This window comes from Corvus kubaryi, unplaced genomic scaffold (assembly GCF_017639235.1).
Source record: "Corvus kubaryi isolate FWS band 111438036 unplaced genomic scaffold, C.kubaryi_AGA036_p1.0 37187, whole genome shotgun sequence".
Taxonomy (NCBI): Eukaryota; Metazoa; Chordata; class Aves; order Passeriformes; family Corvidae; genus Corvus; species Corvus kubaryi.
This window is the reverse complement of record NW_024581053.1, coordinates 425,601-449,872: the sequence shown is the minus strand read 5'-3', so window position 1 is coordinate 449,872 and position 24,272 is coordinate 425,601. Positions and strand designations below refer to the sequence as shown.

At 53.0% G+C, this 24,272-nt stretch overlaps 1 protein-coding gene across 2 annotated transcripts in view; it reads right to left on the bottom strand.

Annotated features, from left to right (window-relative positions):
* LOC121661667 (dynein heavy chain 9, axonemal-like) overlaps positions 1–24,272 on the bottom strand; it is a 124,861-nt gene that overhangs the window by 93,640 nt on the left and 6,949 nt on the right. Inside the window, exons 8-21 of one of the 2 annotated variants that reach the window (XM_042022080.1) lie at positions 23,950–24,088; positions 22,429–22,716; positions 21,531–21,741; positions 19,245–19,372; positions 18,078–18,186; positions 17,314–17,461; positions 15,460–15,634; positions 12,806–12,979; positions 11,997–12,204; positions 6,956–7,121; positions 5,779–5,881; positions 4,605–4,844; positions 1,621–1,782; positions 1,184–1,380 (exon numbers count right to left, since the gene is read on the bottom strand). In XM_042022080.1, the coding sequence (XP_041878014.1) occupies positions 1,184–1,380; positions 1,621–1,782; positions 4,605–4,844; positions 5,779–5,881; positions 6,956–7,121; positions 11,997–12,204; positions 12,806–12,979; positions 15,460–15,634; positions 17,314–17,461; positions 18,078–18,186; positions 19,245–19,372; positions 21,531–21,741; positions 22,429–22,716; positions 23,950–24,088 (2,448 nt within the window). Of the gene's footprint in view, positions 1–1,183; positions 1,381–1,620; positions 1,783–4,604; positions 4,845–5,778; positions 5,882–6,955; positions 7,122–11,996; positions 12,205–12,805; positions 12,980–15,459; positions 15,635–17,313; positions 17,462–18,077; positions 18,187–19,244; positions 19,373–21,530; positions 21,742–22,428; positions 22,717–23,949; positions 24,089–24,272 lie in introns of those variants that run through there. The other variant, XM_042022081.1, reaches the window with a different exon arrangement.

Below are 24,272 nucleotides of genomic sequence, written 5' to 3'. Positions count from 1 at the left end.
TCCAGAGGATCAAAGCAGTCTAAATGCCTGCACCCTTTAAAAGGAGTAGCCTAAATGCACACAGTACTTCATACAGAGGAAAATCCCACTAAGGGCCTGTGTAAATGTGGCTCTAAACCAGCTGTCAGCACTTAGGGAAACCCCAGTACACCCTGGCTGGCAAGGGAAGACAATAAAGCACCTGAATGTCACATCTGATAAATATTTGTGCCACATGCAGAGCTCCAAGGGCCAAAGGTTTCATGACAGCAACCAGACCAAAAAACCACCAGCAGGCAGAGCCTCTGGCTGGAAGCCCCAGAGTTTGGGACATTCTTTCCAAACACCAGTTTGGAGCAGCGCAGTGTTTGTGCTGGACACAACACCTGGGCAGGTGAAACGTTGGCTCCCCCCCAGCTCCACAGCTGTAATTCTCCCAGAATCATGGAATCCTCAGGGTTGGGAAAGATCATTGTGTCCAACTGTCCATCATGGTCACTACTAAACCACATCCTCAGGTGTCCTGGCCACGTGTTTTTTGAACATTTCCAGGGGTGGGGACTCCACCACTTCCTTGGGCAGCTGTGCCAGGGCTGGACAACCCTTTCAGTGGAGAAATTTTCCCTAATATCCAATCTAAACCTCCCCTGGCCCAGCCTGAGGCCGTTCCCTCTCCTCCTGTCCCTGTTCCCTGCCAGCAGAGCCCGACCCCCCCGGCTGCCCCCTCCTGTCAGGGACTTGTGCAGAGCCACAAGGTCCCCCCTGAGCCTCCTTTGCTCCAGCCTGAGCCCCTTTCCCAGCTCCCTCAGCCGCTCCTGGGGCTCCAGCCCCTTCCCAGCTCCGTTCCCTGCCCTGGACACGTTCCAGCCCCTCCATGTCCTTCTTGTCCTGAGTGTCCCAGAGCTGTCCTCGGCACTGGAGGTGCCCCAGCAGTGCCAGCACAGGGGACGGGCACTGCCCTGGCCCTGCTGCCACCCCAGGGCTGTCATCAGCACCCCCACAGCCTTTTCCAGCTTTCCAGCCACTCTGCCTCAGCCTGGAGTGTTCCATGGGGTTGTTGTGCCCCAAGAGCAGGACCTGGCACTTGGCCCTGTTGAACTACAAATGATTGGCCTCAGCCCATCTCCCTCCATCCCCTGGGAAACTCCACCAAACAATCTGCACAGAGAAATGGTGGGAGCATGAAGACAGAAGAGCCCCTTACACGTGGCACATGGCATCCTCAAACAGCACCAGGTTCATGGCAGCGTTGACTTCGTTGTAGTTGTCCAAGGCTTCCACGAGGATCTGGTTCAGCTCCTGCCAGGTTGGAACTGGCCTATAGCCAGGTTCCCCGAGGCCTTTGGCAAAATGGCAGTAAATATTCATGCGTTTGGCCTGCTCTAAAGTGTCCTCAATGTCCTGTAAAAGAGAACAAAATAATACAGAACAAACACAGGAAAACCCACTGCAGCTCTGAGCCACCTCCCCAGGGAACAGCATTTTTACATCCACACAGTTGCACCTGCATGTGGAAAAGGGGAAAGAGGTACAGGAGAGAAAGAGTGGGAAAGGAAAATCCCCAGTACTGACTTCCCTTCCAATAAGCCCACTCTGTTCTGTTGCCATCAGCACTAGAGCTCAGCAGCCCTCAACGCTTACATCGTAGCACTTCTTCACCATCTCCCGCTGGATTTTATCAAAAGTGTCATAATCCATTTCCTCAACCATCCTATCCCGGTACACCCGCTCTGACTCGTGCAGGTAGAGCTTCACCAGGTCCTGGGGTTGCTTCAGACATTCAGGGGTAGAGAACAGAAGGCCCTGTGGAGAGCAAGGACAGTCAGGAAACCCAGGCTTGACCCTGAGGGACCCAAGCCCAGCATCCAGTGTGCTGAGTCCCCCTCACAGCAACCTGCACCCAGGTTCTGGGCAAACCCACACCAAACACCCAAGGGAATGTGTCCTGTTGACCCAGAACTCCCAAAGCTGCTTCTCAACCCAGAATGATTTGGGTTGGAAGGGACCTTAAAGACCATTCCATCCTCCCCCTGCCATGGGCAGGGACACCTTCCACCAGAGCAGGTGTCCAACCTGGCCTTGGACGCTGCCAGGGATGGGGCAGCCACAGCTGCTCTGGAAAACCTGTGCCACAGCCTCACCACCATCACAGGGAGGAATTCCTTCCCAATAGCCCATCTAAACCTACTCTCTGGCAGTGGGAAGCCATTCCCTGTGTCCTGTCACTCCATCCCTCGTCCAAAGTCCCTCTCCAGCTCTCTTGGAGCCCCTTCAGGCACTGGAAGGCCACCGTAAGGTCACTTCAGAGCAATCCTCAGGCTGAACAAAGCCAATTCTCCCAGCCTTTCCTCCCAGCAGAGCTGCTCCATCCCTCTGCTCATCCTGGAGCCTCCTCTGGACTCCCTCCAGCAGCTCCAGCTCCTCCCTGTGCTGGGACCCCCAAGCTGGACAAGTGCTTCAGGTGGGGTCTCATGAAGGAGCACAGAGGGGTGGAATCACCTCCCTCAACCTGCTGCCCACACCCCTGGTGGGAATGCCTGTTTCCCACATTCCCTTGAAGGTTTACACTCATTACACCCATTTTGATCCCCCACCCAGCCTCCCCTGGCCGGGCTGGGGTCCTGCTCTTAGCAGGTGGGACCCTTCAGAGCCAGGCACCAGCCCAGATGTCCAGTTTGTCCATCCAACCCCATGCCCCCCGTGGGTGCTTTGTCAAGAAGGAAAAATAGTTTGTAAATGTTACTGGCGTCTTTTTGTTTTTTAATCAATTAATTCTAATTAGGTGCATTCTGCCTGCAGGAAATATCAGTTGCTGTCTGCTTAGCACAGTGTGTTTACCATGAACTCTATTAAAATGCATAAAAGAATTATATTTCAAAGAGGTGTCGCCTATACTAAGCCTATTAACAGCACACAGGGTTTTCAATGGTATGAATTAAACAGACAGCTTTTATTCCTAACATCTAATTATTTATACATTAAATATTTAATGCATTGACAGCAATGTAAAGCAGGCCCTCTCAGCTCACTGGTCCACGGCTCAGATTGTTTGGGTTTCACATTTGTCATTACAGCTGTCAAATTATTTTATTTATTCCAGGAAAAAAAAAATGGTGAGAAAAGCTGACAACTCAAAGAGAGGAAGGAGAAACGCATCAGATCCCAAACTGGTTAAAAGAGAATTCAAAATCACTCAATGCCTCTAAAATCCCTTTAGTCTAAAGACCCCCACACCCCAAAAGCACGAGGGACACGTGGCTGTGGATCACTGCAACTGGGATGGAGCTGGGGCCAACACTGAAGAGATACAAACAAAAAAAGAGCATGGAGAATCTCTTGAATAGAGGAGGAGGAGCATTCCTGTCACTGCCCTCTGGCCCAGCACTGGGTTCTGGCAGGATGGTTTCTATTACCCCCCAACCCAATTAAAGCTTCCCATTGAAATGCTCCTGTTCTCTCAAAGCCCAGCTTAACTGGGAGGCAGGATTTAACATGACCCACATCTCACGTCGGAGCTGCTGGTGCTCAGCTGAGCGCAAGTGACAGGCCTGACTCCTCCTGACACTGTGGAGTTATTCACTTGTTCAAGGTCCTGTTCCTGGCTTTCCCTGTCCTGTCATTCCTCCAGCTCCTGTCTGATGGGCAGGCACAAGGCACTGAACTTCCAGGCACCTACTTTGTGAAACAGATGTTAACAAGGACAGTGACAAATCACCAGTTGGGGGTTTAGAACAGGCTATGGTGCTGACCCTTGGTTTGGCTGCTGAGGAATTTATCAAATTGTATTAATCAGCCTGAAACTCTGAAAGGCTCTTGAGCAGGAACAGCAGCTGCTTCAGAGCATGAGACTGCTGGGGAAAACAGAAAAACAAAATCTCGTTGAGGACAGAAAAAAACACTTCTGAAGCTGAACAAGTTCCCTTTGGTGCAGTGGCTGGTAATTCAGTTTCAGTGGTAAAATCAAAGCTGGTTTGGATTGATTTACCAGCTCTTTAAATGCCATCCTGCACTCACAATGCTGAGCACCTGAGAGGACACACTGGCACAGCCACCAAGCTGTCCTGGCTGTGGCACAGCAGCTGAACCAGTTACTGCTCTCCTCTCCTCTCCTCTGCTCAGGGCCAGCAGCCCAGAGAATCCACCACCTGCCCCATGCAATCGGAGCTTCCCTGGCTGGTGGGGTGGTGCCATCGACCCCCACACTCACACGAGTAGGGTGGGGCTCCCCGGGACAAGCCCAGCTCCACCACACTCACAACAGCCACTGCATGAAGGGCTGAGGTCAGGAGCGCAAAGCTCCCTCCAGTTGGTCCCTTTTCCAGCCAGGGGACACTTCAAACCCCTCAAAATCTGCACCTCCTTCTGGAACTGTGCACCCCTCCCCACTGGCCAGAGGAGGCTGGAAAGTAAATAAGCTTTTGACTGATCTTCCCCCAAAGTCACGGGTGATGGCTCTGGAATGCATTCAAAACCAACCAGGAGCTGGGGAATGGCCCAAGGTCACCCCCTTTGCTCAGGGGACACCCCTGCTGTGTCATTACTGGGTGGGACACTGTGTTTGGCTCACCAGCTGCCTGTGACATCAGGACAAACTCCAAGTGCCACAGGACAGGAGCTGCACTTACTTGGAAGATATTGGAGAAGTCTCTGAGGTTGAAAACGTAGTGGAACTTGACAGCTGTGGGCAGGAAAGTGGCAGCCACCTTCCGATGCAGCCCCAGGGCCAGGGCAATGAGCTGCTGGGCTGATTTTTGCACAGGCTCTGTGAAATTCCCACTGGCCAGGTGCTGCACTAAGATGGTGCTGTAGATCCTGGACAAGGCCTCCTGATCAGGGTTGGAGAGGGCGAAGACACAGAAGTGACGCTGAGGAAGAGAAAGTGAGACACAGAAAGGTCAGAGAGATGGGCAACCACCTCCCAGGCCAGTGCCCTTTGGAGGACCTGCTGTGGCTGGACACAGCACTAAATAATCTTCCACTTCCCAGGAAAGGTTGTCCCAGATGATCCTTCGAGGTCCCTTCCAACCTGGGATGCTCTACAATCCCATGACTTGCAGTCCACCAGAACCATCTCCCCCTTCCAATTCCCCACAGAGGACAGCTGGCAGGTGACACCTTCTGCTGGCTGAACAAGGGGTTTTCAATGGCATTTCACTAGGGAAGCTCAGTCCACTGAAGAGCTGGAAGGTCTGGAGGTCCCACTGAGCCCCGGTAAAGCTCAGTCCTGTCTGTGGAAGGAGCAGGTACCACCTCCCAGAAGACCTTTTGCTGATTTGGAACTCGCAAAGAAAGGGAACATAGAATGGGTAAGGTTAGAAAAGACCTCCAAGATCATCAAGTCCAACCTTTGAACAAATCCCAAACCATACTGTGAGGTGCCACATCTACTCAATTTTGAACACTTCCAGGGTTGGTGACTCCACCACTTCCCTGGGCAGCAAGTTCCAATGCCTGACCACCAAAAGACTTTCACAAACCATGGTCCAGCAGGAAACACCAGCAAGAGGAAGGTAAAATCTGCCTGTCTGAACCACTTTTCCTGAGAGTCGCGTCCAGCTGGCTGGGAACTTGTGACTTCTTCCTCCCACTGAGCAGCAAAAGGAGAGGAAACACAAAGAAGGGAGGAAGGCAGCAAATCTGCTGCCTCTCCATCAGGAATTCCAGTCACTGCACAGATCCGTGCTGTTCCCACTGATTGAATGACAGCAGGATCTGCCACAGGCTCTCCTGGAGCCTTGAACCTCAACAATCCACCCAAAATCAGGGCAGGGCCGTGCCTGCCGTGGCGCAGGGCTTTACCTGGAGCCGGGGGTTGATGGTGAAGCTCCCCGCAGTGGGGTTCATGCAGGACACGTACTGCACATTGCTGATCTCCTTCAGGGACAGCCTGCTCCTGTCGTACCTGGGGGCACAGCAAAAGCCACAGACGGTGACTCCAGCCAGGGCAGCCACCACTGCTGTGCCTTGAGCGTGTCTGTGGGCTGCCAGGACCCTTGTGGCTTCTGGGGGTCACACTCTGCCCCTCTCCGGGGGCAGAGACTGCTGCATGTCTGCACATGGCCCAGCACACAGGGCCCTGCTCCTGGGGGACATCCCACCAGCTGGCAACAAGTGCTGAGCAGAGCTCTCGGGTCAGACCCAGCACAGAAATTGTGGGAAATCACAGGAATCACTCTGGTTTGGGCCAGCCTGGGGTGGGGGCAGGCTGCCTGCAGGGAAGGATGGGCGGCTGCTGGGGTGCAGCAGAGCCCCGAGATCACTGCTGGGGCCGGGGCAGCCTGAGGGGACAGGAGCTGTGCCCCTGTCCCTCCTCAGCACCCTGGGCTGAGCTGCACCCGCCGTGCTGAGGGGTGCAACAGCACAGAGGTGCTGCTGAGAGCGGGGCAGGGAGCCTGGACCTGCCCAGGAGGGGACAGGGGGCACAAGGTGTCCCCCACCACGGGGCATTGCTCACACACACACCCAGAGCCCTCTTTTTGCCCAACCTCCCCAACACCCCCAGCCCCGAATTTCTGCTTCCGCCCCACTGTGCCCATGGCTGGGAAGCTTTGGCTCAAGTCCAGGCACACACACGGCTGAGGAGACTGGGAATGGCTCTGTGGCTCTGCCTTGCTTTTCTCGTGGGAGGGCTGTGAGCATCCCTGTCCCAGCAGTGCTGTAAGACACTCCAATCTCCTTCCAAAACACTGCTGCTGCTTTTCCTACAAATTACCTCTGCCTGCAGACCGACTGTTTGTTGCTGCCTGACTGAAAACAGCATCAGGAGCTCACACAGCAGGGGCACTCCATGGCCTCCCTCCATGCTCAGCCAGGCAGGGAGCGTTTCCTGGGGACATGGGACACCCCAGGCTGCACAGTGTTCACCCAGAGCCTCCCAGCCAGCTCCAACACGGGATGGGAGGAGGGCTCTGCGCTGTGACTTCACCTCAAACCCCATTCCCAAAAGGGTCTCAGCCCAGCCCCAGCAGGCTCCTACCAGTGGCCATAGTCCAGGTGCTGCCTGAGCAGCGTGTGGGGCTGCACGGTCCCGTAGGCATCCACCTCAGGCATGTTCAGGTCGTCGATGAAGTACACGAGCCTCTTGGTGCCTGGAGGGCCGTAGTTCCTGCCAGCCTTTTTGTCCAGAGGCTTCTCCAGCACACCTGTAGGGGCAGGAGTGACAGGAGAGGATTGCTCAGCCCAGCCCTCTCAGCTCCACCTGGGATGTTCAGGGCTTTTTAGGAAGGCAGAGCTGCTCTTGGCACAGGACGCTGCTCCCCAGCAGGACAGGGGCTGTTCCCATGCCAGGGGCCCTGTCTCGAGCTGACAGGATGGTGGCTGTCCCCACACCCTGCCTGGGAGCCCTGCAGAGCCCCCTTGGGCAGATTTTTGGTCCGACTCAACCCAAATCACCAAGTTTTCAATGCCTCCTTGCAAACAAAACACAGCAAACTGCTACAAGCCAGGTCTGCCTCAGAGCAAACACAAGCTTGTCATGCACGAGAAAGCCTTTTGCACCCCTCCTGCGTGTTTGTTTAAACTCAACCCTCCTGGCTGAGATTATCCTGATCCCTAGCACAGCACAGTGAGTCCTCCAGGCTGCCTGTGTCCCCGAGCAGGGACAGCAGTGGCTCGGCACTGGGGTGGAGCCAAGGAAATGCTGGAGCACAAAGCCCATGAGCAAAGAAATTTCGTGAAAGAAAATGCATTTTTTACATCTTTTAGACAAAGGAAAAGAGCGGGTTGAGGGCCTGGACAACTTCAGAACAATCAAAATAATATTATCTGTTCAAATGCACCAAAGAGAATCGTAGAATCTCAGAATGGGTTGGGTTGGAAGGGACCTCAAAGCTCATCCAGTGCCACCCCTGCCATGGCAGGGACACCTCCCACTGTCCCAGGCTGCTCCCAGCCCCAATGTCCAGCCTGGCCTTGGGCACTGCCAGGGATCCAGGGGCAGCCACAGCTGCTCTGGGCACCCTGTGCCAGGGCCTGGCACCCTCACAGGGAACAATTCCTTCCCAGTATCCCATCCATCCCTGACCCCTGGCAGTGGGAAGCCATCCCCTCTTATCCTGTCAGGGCAGGCTCAGGTTGGACACCAGGAGGAATTTCTGCATGGAAAAGGTGCTCAGGCCTTGGCAGGGGCTGCCCAGGGAGGTTTGGAGTGCCCATCCCTGGAGGTGTCCAAGGAATTCCTGAACATGGCACTCTGGGCTGGAGACAGGGTGGGTGAGCTTGGACTCGATGGTCTGGGAGGGCTTTTCCAACCTCATGGACTCTGTGACCAGACTGAACAGCCCCAAACACCTCCAAGTCCCCTGATCCTCTCCCCAGCACCACCCAAACCTCCAGATAACCCAACAAGGCTCAATTCCAACGCGAGCTGTCCCATCCCCACCCAGTTTTAAACGGGATCCCACACGAGTAAGGGAGAGCACAGAGAGAAAATCTCTTTGGGAAGCTCTGGAAAATTCCCATTTGTTTTAGCAGACGGCTGAGGTAACGTGTTTCTCGAGACTGTAGCATTTTGGGAATATTTACAATGCTGGAGTGATATTTAATGCAAATCACCCCACACTGCTGCACAAAATGTTTTATAGCTTATTGATTCCTTTCACTGCAGCCTGAGCAACCTTTCCTGCCTCAGAAAGGGGCAAAGCAAACAGCAGCACCTTTTCCCTGCCTGGATCCTGGGATGATTTGGATGCCAGGGGCTTTCTTGGAGACCATCCTCACTCCCCAGTGCTCCCAGTGCTCCTGGAGGTGAAGGCAGAATTTGTTTCCCTGGCACAGTGTGGGGCTATCACCAGCCCTGAAAGCAGCTGCACAGCAAGGAGCAGTCCTTTGCAAGCAGGGACAACTGGGAATTTTGATAAAAAATTGGTGCAAATGCACACTTCAGCCATTCCTTATCAAGGGTGAAAGTTATTAAGGCAAATTTATATTCCCTTTTTTTTTTTTTTCAGACTACAACTCTCGCAAAGCCCCATTTGTTTCCTGCTTGGGTGCCCTGCAGACAGGCTGGTTACCCACGAAGAACTCAGCTGTTTTCTTGCCACAGACACTTCTGCACAAAGGCATGAATTGTGCTGAGAAAAATGATGGATTTTCCCTCAGTGGAATCTCTCTCCCCCTTCAATAAAACCACAATATTTGAAATTTCTGGTAGCAAGTCAAATTAAGTGTTTCAAATAAGCATTTAATTTAAATTTAATTAGGCCTTAATTAACATACAGAATCAGCCCTTTTCGAGGTTAAACAAGGATGCGGGAGATTCTTGTTTGAATTCACTTGATTTCACAGTGAAATGCAATTACTGGGGATGAAGTGACATATTTGTGGAAGTTGCATTTTAATTCAAAGCCTATTCCACAATAATCCTGAAGGGTCCCTGCTCTGAGCTCCTGACACACCCCCTCAAACACTCACTGCACACCAGACTGGGCAAGTGTGGATCCTCTCACCCTGATGGCCAAGGGGGAAACGTTACCCAACCCCAAAAAAACAACATTTATTGTCATTTTCTCAAGGAAGATCTGGAGTGGGAAGGTGTGGAATGAGGGCAGGGCTACAGCTGATGGAGGAGCAGAGGTCCAAGAGGGCAGGAAGCAGCACACCAGAGGTCCAGGCTCCACAGGAAGAGGGATTTGGTCACAATACACCAAAGAAAATCCCCAAACTGTGCCCAGGTTTGGGCACAGAAGTCTGGCTCCTTTGAACCCCTATCCACATAAAATTCTGTAAGCCACAGGCCCACAAGGATGGTTTGAACCACGTCCCTGTGCTTCCCCTAAAGAGTGCAGCTCTGAACTTTAAAAATCTCTGTCCCCACAGGCACCTCGACTAAGAATTCCTGGCTTTCAGGTTGGCTCTTTCTAAAGTTAATAAAAATTAAAATCCCAAACTGCTTCGGATTCCCATTTTACAAATCAAAAGAGGCACCTGGTGGGGAAGAAAAAAAGCAGCCAACTGACAAACTCCACAAAATGGGGCAAATTAACTAAAAAATGAGCAGTAGGGAAGGATGCCAAGCAGCATAAATCACACTGCCCTGCGATGAAGACGTGCTGGGCTCTGCAGAGGAGGAAGGGGCGGGCTCAGCCCGGAGCTCAGAGCAACAGGGACACCCTGTGCCTGCCCCACACCTGCTCACACTCACCTGGGCAGCTGGGGGACACCAGGGTCCCCCCAGGCAGCTGAGCACACACAGCTCAGCCCCCTCCCCAACCAAGGGCACTTCCTACCCCAGGAGGAGGGGGAAAAGGGAGGTTGCAACCATCACCGTGCCCATGGCTGCGAGATTGGCCAGAAGGGGAGGTTTTACCCATTTTCTACTTGAAGGACAAAGGGCTCAAATGATTTGCTGTGTGCAGAGGCACCAGCAAGTCCAGGAAGCCTCCCAGCCTGCCCCAGAGAGCAGATGTGGCCCCACAGCGTGGCCCCAGAGCATGGGTTGGGGCTGTGCTGTCACTCCTCTGCGAGCAGATCGGCCTCAGAGAGCAATTTTAAACTGCAAAACCTTCCTGAAAATGTTTGCAGTGCTGGGAGCCTGGCAGAGCAGGGATGAAGCCAGGGACACTCATGTTCCCAGCTGGCACCACTCAGCCAGGAACAACCCAAAGAGGGAAGGTTAATCCCTGGTCTGCCCAGGGCTTCACAGAATCTCAGAATGGGTTGGGTTGGAAGGGACCTCAAAGCTCATCTCCTGTCATGGGCAGGGACACCTCCCACTGTCCCAGGCTGCTCCAAGCCCCGTCTAACCTGGCCTTGGGCACTTCCAGGGATCCAGGGGCAGCCACAGCTGCTCTGGAGAAGTAGGAGAAGAGCTCAGTTGGTCAGAACATGGTGCTCATAATGCCAAGGTTGTGGATTTCACTCCCAGAGGGGCCATATCCTTAAGAGCTGGACTTGATGATCACTGTGGATCCCTTCCAACTCAGAATTTTCTGTGATTTCAGGACATTTAGGTTAAACCCAGCTGCATAAAGGAAGCAATTTGGTTCATAGTGACTCGCAGTTGTAATTCAACTCAAAACCAGGTTGCTTCGTTAGTGGTTAATACATAAATGTCAAATTATTTTCTCTCTCATTGGACACCATTCCAAAATGAGACACCTTTCAAGAAATTCCTGCTTTTTCTTCATCTCTGAAGAGACTACACAGAAAAACTGACCCGACCTCAGTCTCAAGCTTAATTTTTCACTGATGTTTAAAAATCCTCATCAGTGATATTCTCATGGACTTCCCTGGGGCTGAGAATTCCTTGGGGGTCTGAGCCCCCCAAGTCAGCAAGCTCTGTGCTCCTGGGGAGGGGGTGTGGGACCTGCTCCAGGGGCCACGCTGGGCTGTGGCAGGACAGGACAGCCCCAGGAACCAGCCCTGGCTTCCAGCCTGCACATATCCATTAGCACCATCCTCACTGCTAATTGGGATGCAATTCCCATCATTGCACCCTGAGGACAGTTTGGATCCTCTTCAAGAAACCCATCCTATTCAGCACAGGCTTAAATTCCAGCATGTTAGAGACACACTTCAAGTCAAACACAAGCCGAAAAAATTGCAGCAGATTGAAGCCTGGGCTTTGGCACAGCCCTGAAACAGAGTGGCGGGGTTAAGAATGCAAATGCTCACGTTGGAAGATGGCATCTCCACAAAACCAGGGCTCTGCTGAGCGGAGTTTCGCGGTGGGGTCGTGGGTGTGCCCACAAACGGCACGGGCAGCTCACCCACGGTCTTTCCTTGAGCACATCCCACTCCAAACCCCAATGGATGTCCCAGGAATGTCACAGAATCCCAGAATTAACCAGGTTGGAAAAGACCTTTGAGGTCATCGAGTCCAACCTGTGACCCATCACCACCTTGTCACCCAGCCCACGGCACTGAGTGCCACATCCAGGCTTCATTAAACACCTCCAGGGACGGTGACTCCGCCACCTCCCTGGGCAGCCCATCCCAGTGCCCAGCCACCCCTTCTGTGAAGAAATTCCTCCTGGTGTCCAACCCCGGTGCAGTTTAAGAGCCAGCCAGCAGCTTACCTTGCAGCATGGCAGAGGTGGTGTAGTAGTTCAGGGGGACCTTCTTCACCAGGTACCTGTCGGTGTCCAGGGAGCAGAGCGTGTCCCCCAGCAGCACCGACTTGCCCGTGCCAGCAGTGCCCACCAGCAGCACGGGGCGCCGGCGCTGCAGCAGCCTGGCCACGAGGAACCTCACCCGAACCGTCTCGGCCGTGGGCACCAGGCAGGCCTGGGGGACACAGCAACCAGGTGAGTGTCCCCAAGCCCTGCCAGCACCCCACAGCCACCTCCTGGGAGAGCCAGGAATGGGTAAGGTGACCCCTCGGGAAGGAATGATCTGCTGCTGCCAGACGTTCAAGTCCATCCTTCCCGGTGAAGCCCTGGGAGCAGCGTCTGGATCTTCCCACAAACTCACACCTCGCTAAAACGGTGACGATTTTCACAAGTCACCTGCTCCCTGTGGTGCTTCTGAAAGGACAGACAACTGGCAACCACCATTCACTACCTGAGGAACTCTTTTTCTGGCCCAAACATAAACCCATCTCTACTTGCAGCCACGCAGAGTGACAGTGTGCCATGGTGTCTCAGAGGCTTTGTCCCTGCTCTGTCTCGCTGCTTCTCTCTGCACCCTGGGCACAGCAGCTCCCTGCCCCTGCTTTTTGGAAGATGGATGGACGTTGTGCTGTTACAGTCAAAGCACAGCAAAAAAGATGGGGAATTGAGTTGTATCCCACAGGGAATTCCATCAGTGCCTGACCTTTCACCAGGCTTCACTGAAACACTAAAACACAGCACCTCCTCCAGCCCAGCAGCCTGCCAGGGGCACCCACCTGCAGTGGCATCTCTGGATCGAATTCAAACTGGGGAATAAGTTTAGACCAAGGCTCAAACTTCTTTGTTTCCGGATCAATGTAAAAGTCAAAGACTGTGCCCTGAGAAGGAAACTTGATCGTCTTGAATTCTGCCACCCACCACTTGCTGAACTCCACTCTGTAGTCCACGAGCTGCCAAAGAGAGGAGAAAAGAGGCAAATCTGGAGAAATTCATTCGAGATGGAGAATGTTATTTATCCCAGTCCACCAGAGTGGGATTATGCCTTAAAATATATTCCACAGCATAACAACCTTATCCTTTTTCCTATTATTAAGTCTAATTTTTCACTTTCTTCATTTTTCCTCATCACTCCTATTTATTGCCCTAAATAATGCATCCTCTGTGCTGATCACTCCTGGTGTGCCTGAGATCAGACAGATGGATCAATTTGAAAGAGAGAAATACGTGCCTATGACTAAACAGACACTTGATTGATTTTTGGTGCCTACTTCTTCCAACAGACAAGGACACCACATCCATCTCCATCCATGGCCATGGGTAGTCAGAGCATGCATACCAAATCTCTTCCTCACAAACCACACTGCCCTGCACACACTTAGCTGTTGCTTTCTGGCTTCTTTTCAAGCAGGACTGCAGCCCCCAGTGCAGCAAAGCATGGGACAGGGACTGTGCTCCTGGGGCTCAGCTGTTTCCAGCTGTTTCCAGCTGTTCAGCTGCCACAGAGCCCAGCAAGCTCCTGCTTTCCTGCTTTCCCCATTCTCTCTTTCCATGCATGGGGATTTTGAAGCACCTGAACTTTGTTTTGGGAGCTGGGGTGACAGTTTTTGCTTTAGATACTAAGTCAGGATTTGCAGAATGTGCTTAGTCCCCTTCCCTGCCTCAGGTTTCCTCTGTGAAACTGGGCCAGTCACTGTCTGAACCTTTCCTGTGCAGAGCACAGGGACTGCAGCCCTCAGCCCTGGGGAGAAGCAGGGGGGGAAGGAGGGGGAAAGTGCTGCTAAAAAGATGTCTGGGAGAGAGCAGACGCATCACTGAGCCAGTTTTAGCAGCACAGTTTGCTCCTGGGGCATCTCTACCAGGTCCCTCCTCCCCACAGCCACCCCACAGGCTTTCCTGGGACCAAGTGGGACCTTGGACTGCTCAGCCTCCATCAGGAAACCTGGCTCTGAACTGAGTGTCCTCTGCAAAGCTCCCTGAGCCACCACACATCAAAAGACCAGAGGACTTGAAAAACACATTATTGGCATCCAGGATTTTGCAGTCTCGTGCTACCCAGAGAGGCAGAATGACTGTAATCACCTTTCTCCTGTCGTCACAACTCCTCAGCCCGGCAGCAGAGCAGGGATGTGCAGCGCTGCTAAAAGCTTTTTCACAGTGGTGCTGGGAGGGGCTGCCTGCCCCCCTGAGCCCTTCAGTGGAGCAGTCCCAGCCCCAGCTCTATTGCCAGAATGGTGTCGAGCTCACACTGCTTCCCTTAACAAAAACCTCATATGGATTTCTGCTAATTTCAGAGCCTGGAAATGGCAAACCTCTCATCTGTTTTTAGAGAGGGGCCCCGCTCCCCACCAACGAACTCCGAGCAGTGGGAAGCCTTCCAGCCCGTTTCTCCTGACATTTCGGCAGCAAAAGGTCACCAGGAAGGGCACCTTCAGCAGGGAGCAATAAACAGCTTTTATATTGGATCGTTTTTCATCAGGCTCCCCCTCGCTCGGACGCTGTGCGCTCACGCTCTCCTCCCTGACATTTACAGAGCACCACGGGCAGCAACATCCGGCATCCTCCCAGCGGGATGCTGAGCCTGCTCCCAGCTCCTCCTGCCACACCCCCAGTTGTGCCAAGGCCCTGCCATGCCAGGACTAAGTGCACTGGCACGGGAACGCCGTGTCCCAGTGCCACCGACCGCGCTCCAGCCGACCCGCGAGGGACTGAGGCAGCAGCTCGTCCTGCTGGGCACGGGCCAGCTCTGCTCCCCAGGCTCGGCTGGGCTGGGCTTTTGAGTCACCCTGCACTGACAAAACCAAGGCTGTGGTTTTCCCAGCTGGCACATCGGGAATGGAGGGTTAAATCCTCCGCAGATCCAGGAAAGCTGGTCTCAAACTCCATGGCCTCGGGGTGGTGGCACCAAGGGAACACCACCTGAGCTCGGCCATTGTTTGTCCCTGAAATACCGACTGCCCTGCCCTGCTGAGCACCCCTGCCTCGTGTCATTCTACCAGGAATCGAGGATGGCCAGCTCTCATCATCCCCCTGTTATTATTAATCCTGGTGACAGAGCTGGTTTGTGCCACAGAGCCCAGCATTTACCTGCACAGTCAGGTGGCTGGGGAATGCTCCGCTGATGGATTCACCTGATAAATCCATCTTAATTTGATCACTTTATGCACATCCACAACCTCCATAAATTAACATTTCTCCCCAGTGAAATGTTTCTGCAGAAGCAAACACCCTCCACCCTGTGACCCCACAGCCCTTCTCCAGTATCACCGCCTGGATAATGAGGTCTTTCATGAAAGGGATTGTTTAGTTCAGGTCTCCAGGTCAAACGGCATCACTGACACAGCTTTAGGCCAGGGGAAAGTAGAAAAAAGTAGGAAAAAAAAGGCAATAAAAGGCTTCTTGAAAGATGCTGATGTGGCACCTCCCTTCTTACCTGGTCCTGAAACATGGACCCACCAAAGGCCCAGACAGCAGCAAAGACAAAGTAAAGTTCATAAAGCTCCTTGGGACAGTCGGGAGGGGTGTTCTCCTCTGTCAGGAGGCATTCCAGGAGGTAGCACAGCATCTGAACCATGCTCTGCTCAGGAATGGGAATAATCTTCTTAAATCTGAGGGATGGAAATTGAAAACATAATTGGGAAATGTAATTGGGTGAAGCACCGGGGTTGCTCCCAGCCCAGGAAAGCAAGGCAGGAAGGCTTTGCCAGAATATCAGCATTTTCCTTGTCAGCAGTGAGTGTCTCATTCCCTGGAAAAGCACTAAGGAGAACACCCATCCTCTGCCTGGACCCGCTGGCACTGGCACACACACACGTAATAACAGTAATCAGAAGTTTCAAGCATTTAAAAACTTTGATCCTCTTGAAAAGAAGTAAAATCGAGGAGTTGCTAAAGGCGATGATTTCCTGGGAGCGTGAGGAGTTCAAAAGCGGTCAAATAGAGGAGTAATAAAATAAAACCTTTCATCTTGCCATTTTACATTCGTTTAAGCTACACTTACAGAATTCCAAACTAATGTTGTAGCAGCACTGAAGTCCTCCATAAAGTAATTAGAGCTATTTGAAAGGTTGGTTCTACAATTTCTGAATTAAGCAAGCTCCCAAAATACTCCGCTCGGGGCTGGTGCAGCTAATCCTGAGGATTTCATGGTCTGACAATTGTTCAGCAGAGAGGGCTGGAGATGCTCGATGGGCTTTGCTGCCAACAGCTTTAAAGTTTGGGCACCCAGAGAGCAGCTCCCCAGCAAGATTCCCAATTCCCAGTCCCAAGGAGCAAGACTGGCACTGCAGCAGCTCCTCCTGACACCCCTCGGGGGCTGCTGGTGCCCAGGTTCAGTTTACACTGACTTTTCTTCTTTTTCTTTTTTTTTTTTTTTTAAATGAAACTGCAGGTATGGGCAGCAAGCAGAGGATGGAGAATCATAAAATCATGGACTAGTTTGGGTTGGAAGTGACCTTTTAAAGGTCATCTACTCCATCCCCTGCCATGGCAGGGACACCTTCCACTATCCCAGGTTGCTCCAATCCCCGTCCTTGGACACTTCCAGGGATCCAGGGGCAGCCACAGCTTCTCTGGGCACCCTGTGCCAGGGCCTCCCCACCCTCACAGCCAAGAATTTCTTCCTAATATTCAATCTAAATTTCACCTTGTTAAACCATCACCCCTTGTCCTACTTGTCACGTTCAGTGGTCAGTGTCCAGCCACGAAACATGCCCAGGCTGGATGCCCACAGATGGACTCAACTGTGCTCAAATGCTTCAGGAAAGAAATCCAAGAGAGGACTGCCTCTGGAGCAACCCCACCCTCTCACACCAACACCAGCTTCCTGCTCATCCCCAAGGGGCAGGAAAAGATGTGGGGAGAGGATAAAAGAGGATCTGCTCTCTCCATCCTCCACACTTTCTTTCAGCAGTGGTCTGAAATCTGCTCTACTGAAACATAACTTGTGCAGTGAACTCTGCTCTGGCCTGACACCTCAGGAGACTGGAAAGACTTTCTCTTTAGCATCTCCTGCATTTACCTTCCAAGACATACAGAACTGATACAAGCACAGGAACCATCAAATCAATATCCAAGGAGAACCAGAGCAGACCAACGAAGGACAGGCAGGAGTGTCAGCCACCCCCTCACCCCACTGCTTCCTGGAGCTGAAGCCAATGACAATCAGGGCTCCTGGGGACAAGGAGGACACTGGGCAGCCCTGGAGCACAGCCCCAGCACCGCTGGTCTGGAAGGTGGTGAGCGACCTGCCCTCGCCAGTGGAGACACAGGCAGCCCGCAGTGGTACCTGGTCCTGAGGGTGTCCAGGCAGACGGGCAGGTACTTGTCAAACAGAATGGTCAGGTTGGCTCTCTCAGACTGGACCTCTCGCTGGTCAATCCAGCTGCTCACAGGGGGATTCCAGCCCAGATCCGAGGCATTGATGTAAAGGATCCCTTGAGGTGCAGGAGAAGAGAGAAGAGTAAGGACACAGCAGATAATCTCCCTTTTTCCTCCAGAAACTTTCAGCTACTCTCACACAGCTGAAACGCTGTCACACACCTGGTCCCTCATCACCTGCCCCCTCCTCCTGCCCCACTGCAGAGGGGAAGAGTGAAGAGATACACCTCAGGAAACCAGGACAGCTGTCATGATCCTGCCCCCAATTCAGAATATGGTGTTGCCTGAGCCGTGTTATTGCTCTGGGCCCCAGGCACCAGGGAACACCTTCATTCCCCATTCCCATCAACTTCTCCGAAAGATCAGGAGTTCTTTGGGATAGAGATGGGCTCTCCTCATCAGGCCCACACAGAGCTGTGCAGGAGTGCTCTCTCAGCAGTGCTGCAGCCATGACCCCACAGCAGCAGTAGGAACACTCCGAGTACACCCCTGAGACAATGCAAGCTCCCCGTGTGGGCTCAGGATCCTCCACGTGTCCGTGTGCTACAGGAACACACCCTGCACACCATGGGCAGCTGTGCTCCAGGCTGGGAGCTTTCAAAGGGACACCAAAAGACTGATTAAGAGCCCCAGATGCCACCTGCTGCACGGTGCAGCCCAGGTGGGACTCACCTGCCCGGGACACGGTGGCCGGGGTGGCCGTGCGCAGGTGGCTGATCTCGAACAGCAGCCTCATCGTGGGGTTCAGAGGAATCCTCTCATTGCTGGCCAGGGTCAGCACCTGTGTGTGCAGACAGACAGACAAGACAGAGCCTAGAGCTCTCCCAGGAACAGGAATGAAGAGTGTTCAACACTCGGCACTGCTGGGCTTGGCTGCCCAGCCCAGCTCCTCGAGGCACAGCAGCTCTTGGGCAAAGGGCTGCAGCCCCAGCAGTGCCCAGCAGGACAAGGGGGATTCTGCCCCTCTGCCCTGCTCAGGTGAGCCCCCACCTGCAGAGCTGCCCCAGCCCCAGGGCCCAGCACAGGGAGGAGCTGGAGCTGCTGGAGAGAGCCCAGAGGAGGCTCCAGGATGAGCAGAGGGATGGAGCAGCTCTGTTAGTTCTCAGACAGGCTGAGAAAACTGGGGTTGTTCAGCGTGAAGAAAGACCTGGGGTGACCTTACTGTGGCCTTTTGGTACCTGAAGGGGCTTCCAAGAGAGCAGGAGAGAGACTTTGGACAAGGGATGGAGGGACAGGACACAGGGAATGGCTTCCCACTGCCAGAGGGCAGGGTTAGATGGGATATTAGGAAGGAATTCCTCCCTGTGAGGGTGGGCAGGCCCTGGCACAGGGTGCCCAGAGCAGCTGGGGCTGCCCCTGGATCCCTGGCAGTGCCCAAGGGCAGGGATTGGAGAAGCCTGGGACAGTGGAAGGTGTCCCTGCCATGGCAGGGCAGGGATGGGATGAGTTTAGGGTCCCATTCTGTGATGCCATGACATGATTTCTGCCAGGCATTAGAACGATCCTTCTCTCTTCCACAACCCAGAATCCAAAGCACTCCCTCAGGGTGGGGAAAAGGTACAGAACCATGTCCCTACCCTATTTTCAAAGGGCCTGAAGTTATGATCAGGACATTTGCGATTACTCACGAGCACAACTCTCCAGAAAAGGGCAATTCCAGTGAAAACAAGCTCTAAGCTATTTCCCTCATGCACCATTGCCTTTATGCAATATTGTTTGGTGTATCTGAAGAAACCCCAACGGCATTATTCCGGGAGGTGTTATTCCAGCATCTGCATTTCTCCCAGGCTGAACCCCACCCGAGCAGGAACGCCTGCTTCTTCACCTTAGATCCACTACCTTATTATCATCCATCACAGTGTTAAGAGATTCAATCCACATCGGATCAATATCTCCATCCAGTACCATCCACTTGGGACCATCATGTGAGATGTTGGCCAGCTCTCGCATGATTGATGAAAACAGTCCTGGGAGGGAGACACGAATGTGTTGATGAACATTGAAGTTGTCACCTGCTCTAACAGACTTTTTCCAGCAACTCCCTAAAAATTATGCTTTCCCCTTAAACATTCGTAACTCTTTGCATCTTGACATGAATAATACTATGTAATGATATCTGCTTTGAAGAAAAAAAAGCATTATCAGAGTTATTATCACTGAGAATGACTGTGGACCTACACGAGCTTCATTCCCACTGAAAATCATAAGGCATAGGAAAATGCAGAGCAGATACTCAGAGGGAAAAAAAAGACACAAACTACACAATACAGAGAAAATCATCTGAACATGCCTTGAAAATTCTGGGGTTTTTTTTTTCTGTGGCTTGAAGTATATTGGGGAAATCAAGATTCTTTAAACACTGGGTCATGGCTTTAGTGAGACTGAGGGGAGAACAAGCCCAGACTGACATTGAGTGACAGAACAAAATGTCAGTAAAATCAAGGAGACAGAGGAGGATACAGAGTCTCAGGGGGAGTAAATAATGAATGTTAAGAAGAGCGAGAAGCTGGGAACAGAGCAGAAGTACTGCAGGGCAAATGAGAGCTCCACAAAACCATCACTCTCCTCCACATGAGGAAATACCTAGGGAAAGGCTGGTCTGCATGAAGGAACATCAGGCAAACACTAAAAACAACCTCTCTTGCTGTGAATTGTGACAGGAATGCTCTTTGTTTCTCCAGGACGAGCCATTCCCTTGGGATCCAGGAACGGCCGGTGGCATTGCATGAGCGGAGCACAGAGCAGCTCAGCCGACACAGGTACGAGATGGGGTCAGGAATAACACCTCCCTGGCTCTGCCTGGACTCCATTCCTCACCCTGGACACAGCCTGGCAACCACTCCAGCACCATCAGTGTCAGCAGCAGCTCCTGCCTGAGAGCATCAGTGCCTCCCTCACACCCACCACGGCAGCAGCTGGAGGGAAGTGCTCCTCTCCCAACCTCGGGCATCCACACCACAGAGAGGTCTTGGGATTTGGAAGGAGTTTGGTTCTACAAATAGCACTTTTAGGATTCCCTTGTGGGATCTTTTCCCACCTAACATGGACCAGCTTTCCAGCTGCTGGCAGTGAAATGAGTGACAGGATGAACTCGGGAAGAGGAAAAGGAGGAGCTCATCCAGAAGGGGACACATCCTCTCCTGTCAGGCTGTGCTGAAAATGGCCTGGCTGGTCTTTGACATCAAGAAACAACATCTTCAGGAATGATTAATGCAGAAGATGTCTGCCATCAGAGAGGAGTCCTGTAAGTTCTCTTGAAACCTTCGAGGATTGACAACACTGGACAGCCACCTGCCAATGTCCCCCCTGCTGTCCAGTGCCACCCACAGTCCCTGATCCACAATCCCCAACGTGCAGTCCTCTCTGCAGGGTGCTGGCTGCATCCCACACTTCCCCGTGTCACTTTGATTCAGGGTCCCCAATCATAATTAAAAAGAATTAACCCTGGCACTGGAGCAAAGCATGGGCCAGGGGAGGTGGTGGCAGCTCCTGGGGACCTCTGGCCAAGGATGATTTATGGAGCCGTCCTCCCTCACCTCCCCCACGGCTCCCAGAACAGCCACACACGGAAACCAAAGCTGCCTTTCTGGATTAGTCACAACCCAACGTTCTCACTCCACATCTCTGTAATCTTTCAGCAGGTTTTAAATGCTCATCTTATCCTCCTCAGGAGCAATCAGGATCAACAGCCTGGCAAGTGTCATGTGCTAGAGATCAGGCAGGGATATTTAGTGGAAAAACACCTCTAAGGCTGCTGGGAGTGTCCAGCCATGGAAACCTGGCGATGGCACTTTTTGGAGGGCCCCAGTGCACAGCACAGGGCAGGAGGGAGCTCTCTTCCATCAGCAGCCCAGCCCCAAAAAACAACCTGCCCCACTTAGGAATTGGGAAGTGTTGGTGTTAATGGACATGATAATTATCCTTATGGCAAAAGGATAAATTCCCATTGATGACCAAAAAGCTGTGACACCCTCCACATCCTTCCAACAGCAAACCCTCACACGGCTGGGAGCGGCAGCCGGGCTGTGAGACCTGCACACAGAGAGCCATCATCCTGCTGCCACTCAGGAGGATCATTAAAAATACCCTTTTTATCTGCAAATTCAGACAGGAAATGATATTTACCATCTTTCCACTCTCTTGTTGCTGGGTTAATGACGCCGAAAAGCTCGTCATTGGTGACGGCCTTGGGGTTGAGGTCTGTCCAGACAGGACGGCGTTTCATCCTCTGGTAGGTCCTGTGCAGGGACCTCAGCACCTGAGACTTGCCCGTGCCTGCAGAGCCCACCACGAACACAGAGTGCCGGACACTCAGCAGCTCCTCCAGCTGCACCACCTGGGGAAACACCCCCAGAGCTCACACAAAGATGCCAAACTGAAGTTCAAGTGTGCAAAAGCTGGTCTAGGGGAAAGAGACCCTGCCCCTGCACGGCAGGGGATTGGAATGAGATGTCCTTTCAGGTCCCTTCCAACCCAAACCATTCTATGGAATTAGCTCTCATTGGGCCTCTTCCGCAGAAATTTGTGAGCCAGAGACACAAAGGGATTTAGCCCCGAGTTTGGCCTGACCACCCTAACCATGATGGGTGAAATCCTGAGCAGGCAGGCAAACCTCCAGCACTATGTGACAGCCACCAGCCAAGGAGGCTCTCTCTCCAAGGGCTGCATGTGCACAAGCCTACAAGAGTCGGTCTCTTTGTAAATCCAGGGAAGAGGCAGCGCTGGCTTTAGGAGCAGCTGCAACTGCACCAGACCCTGTCTGCAGGGGGAATATTGTGGCTGCTCCTTCCCTGGAAATGTCCAAGACCAGGTGGACAGGGCTTGGGAGCAACCTGGCCTAATGGAAGGTGTCTCTGTCCATGGCAGGGGTTGGAGTGAGCTGAGCTTTAAGGTGCCTTCCAACCCAAACCATTCCATGATACTGTGATTGTGCAGAGCCCTCTTTAAAGAGCCAAAGATGGCTGAGAAAACCCAAATGAGCTGATGATGGTGTAGGTAGAGCGGAATTATCCCTTCGTCTTACTTTGAGCACAAAGTTGTCCTCAGGCTGCAGCCGGAGCTCCAGCACAGCCTCCTTCACCACGGCCTCGAAAGCCAGGTCACGCTTCCGAGGCACATCCAGCGCAGGGAACAGGTCCCCAATCAGCCCCATGAACACTGGCACATCGTCTGTCACGATCTTGGGGATGTTAAAGTCACGGAGGGAGCGCATCAGGACCTGCTCCTCCGGCCGCTCGGGGTCCGCACGTTTGAGGGAGCCCGCCACCACCAGCACTGACTTGATGGCCCGCAGACCCCAGTCGTAGTGATCCTACATGGGGGGGAAGAAGGAAATAAAAACAGAGATGGGTTTGTGCCTAGACAGTACCAGCACAGGGGCAAGAACCAGCAGCCCCAGCTGCCAGGCCAGTCAGCAATGGAAGTGCAGCCAAATCCATTATCTGTGTCGTGGCCAGAGACCTCCACCAGCCTGAGTCAGCTGGTCTCCATTTCAGAAGGTGAGCTTCCCACCAGGGACAGTACTAAAGAGTCAAATATTTCAGCTGTTCGTGCCATCACATGGGCTCAGAGCTGGCACTAAGTCAGCAGGAGGATTTGTGCTCTGGAGACCTAAGCAATTTTTTTTCCCTAAACCCCAAAGCAGTTTGCTTGGCCTTTGTGCACGTTAAGCAAGGCCAGCCAGAGCCCTGGATCTGCAGGAGCTACTGAGGTGAAAGGCTTGTTAGTCCATTCTGAGACCTCAGACACCCAAATTTCTCCATCCTGCCCATCCCCAGGTTACCAGGCACATTTGGTCCTGGGTACAGTCAACCAAGAAGGGGCAGGGAAAGGAAAAGGGGCACTGCTGAAAAGGAATCCTAAAGAGGCATGAGAGGAACTCAAGCCAACAAGCAAGTCCTTCTATTTCTGCTCCAGATCCTGCAGAGCACAGCTCAACAGCTTGACTGATTCATGTGGGAGGCCACAGCTCCCACAGGGCCTCCAGCTGCACAGCACAAAGCTTCCGTGACAAGGCAGAAACCCACCCAAGCTCACGCTGGCACAGCCAAGATCAGGTTTTCCATCTGGAGCCCTGACTCCACTCACCACTGGCCCCAGCTTTGATCTATGCAGACGATGACGAGTTAAAATCTGATTAACCAGAGTTTTACACTGGAAGTGGCCCCGCATGGTCAACACTTGACATGAAAGAGAAGTATTTAGTTGGACTAAGAGAGGAACAGTCATCATGAACCCCTCGCAGGCAGGAGAATCAATAGGATCTAAGAGACTGGAAAGCACAGGGTCACTGCACACTGCCCCAACCTTGGTGGCATTTGAAAAGTCTCACTAATGCAGCTGGCCAAGTGCTTTTGTCCCTGCAGATCCTCCAGGAGAGCAGTTTGAAAATGCCATAGCTCTGACGATCACAAACCCTCCCTTCTCCCAGCAGCTGCCACAAAGGCAGTCAGGAACTGAACGCCGTGAAGCTTCAGCCATGGGGATGCATGGCAGAGTGTCACATTCCTGATTTGGGGGATCCAGAGCACAGCACAGGGCTCACCTGCTTGGACAGGAGCTCCTTGCAGAGCTGGTACAGCGTGATGAACTTCCTGGCTAAGGCCCGGGCCTCGAGGAAGCCCTCGGCCACCAACATAATCTCACAGATCAGCTCGAAGTCTGGCACAACCATCGCACAGGGCCTAGGGAGACAGGCAGGAAAGGACTGCAGAGCAAGTGATGGCTACAAAGCTCAAGGGCAGTGGGTTTGTAGCTTTATTTTCCACATCCTCTCCCGTGAGCCACTGGAGACCTTCCCAGTCTGCCCACATCGCCTTTCCCACGGCACAGGACAGAGCTCCCTTGCCCCCCTTGTGCATTCCCTGA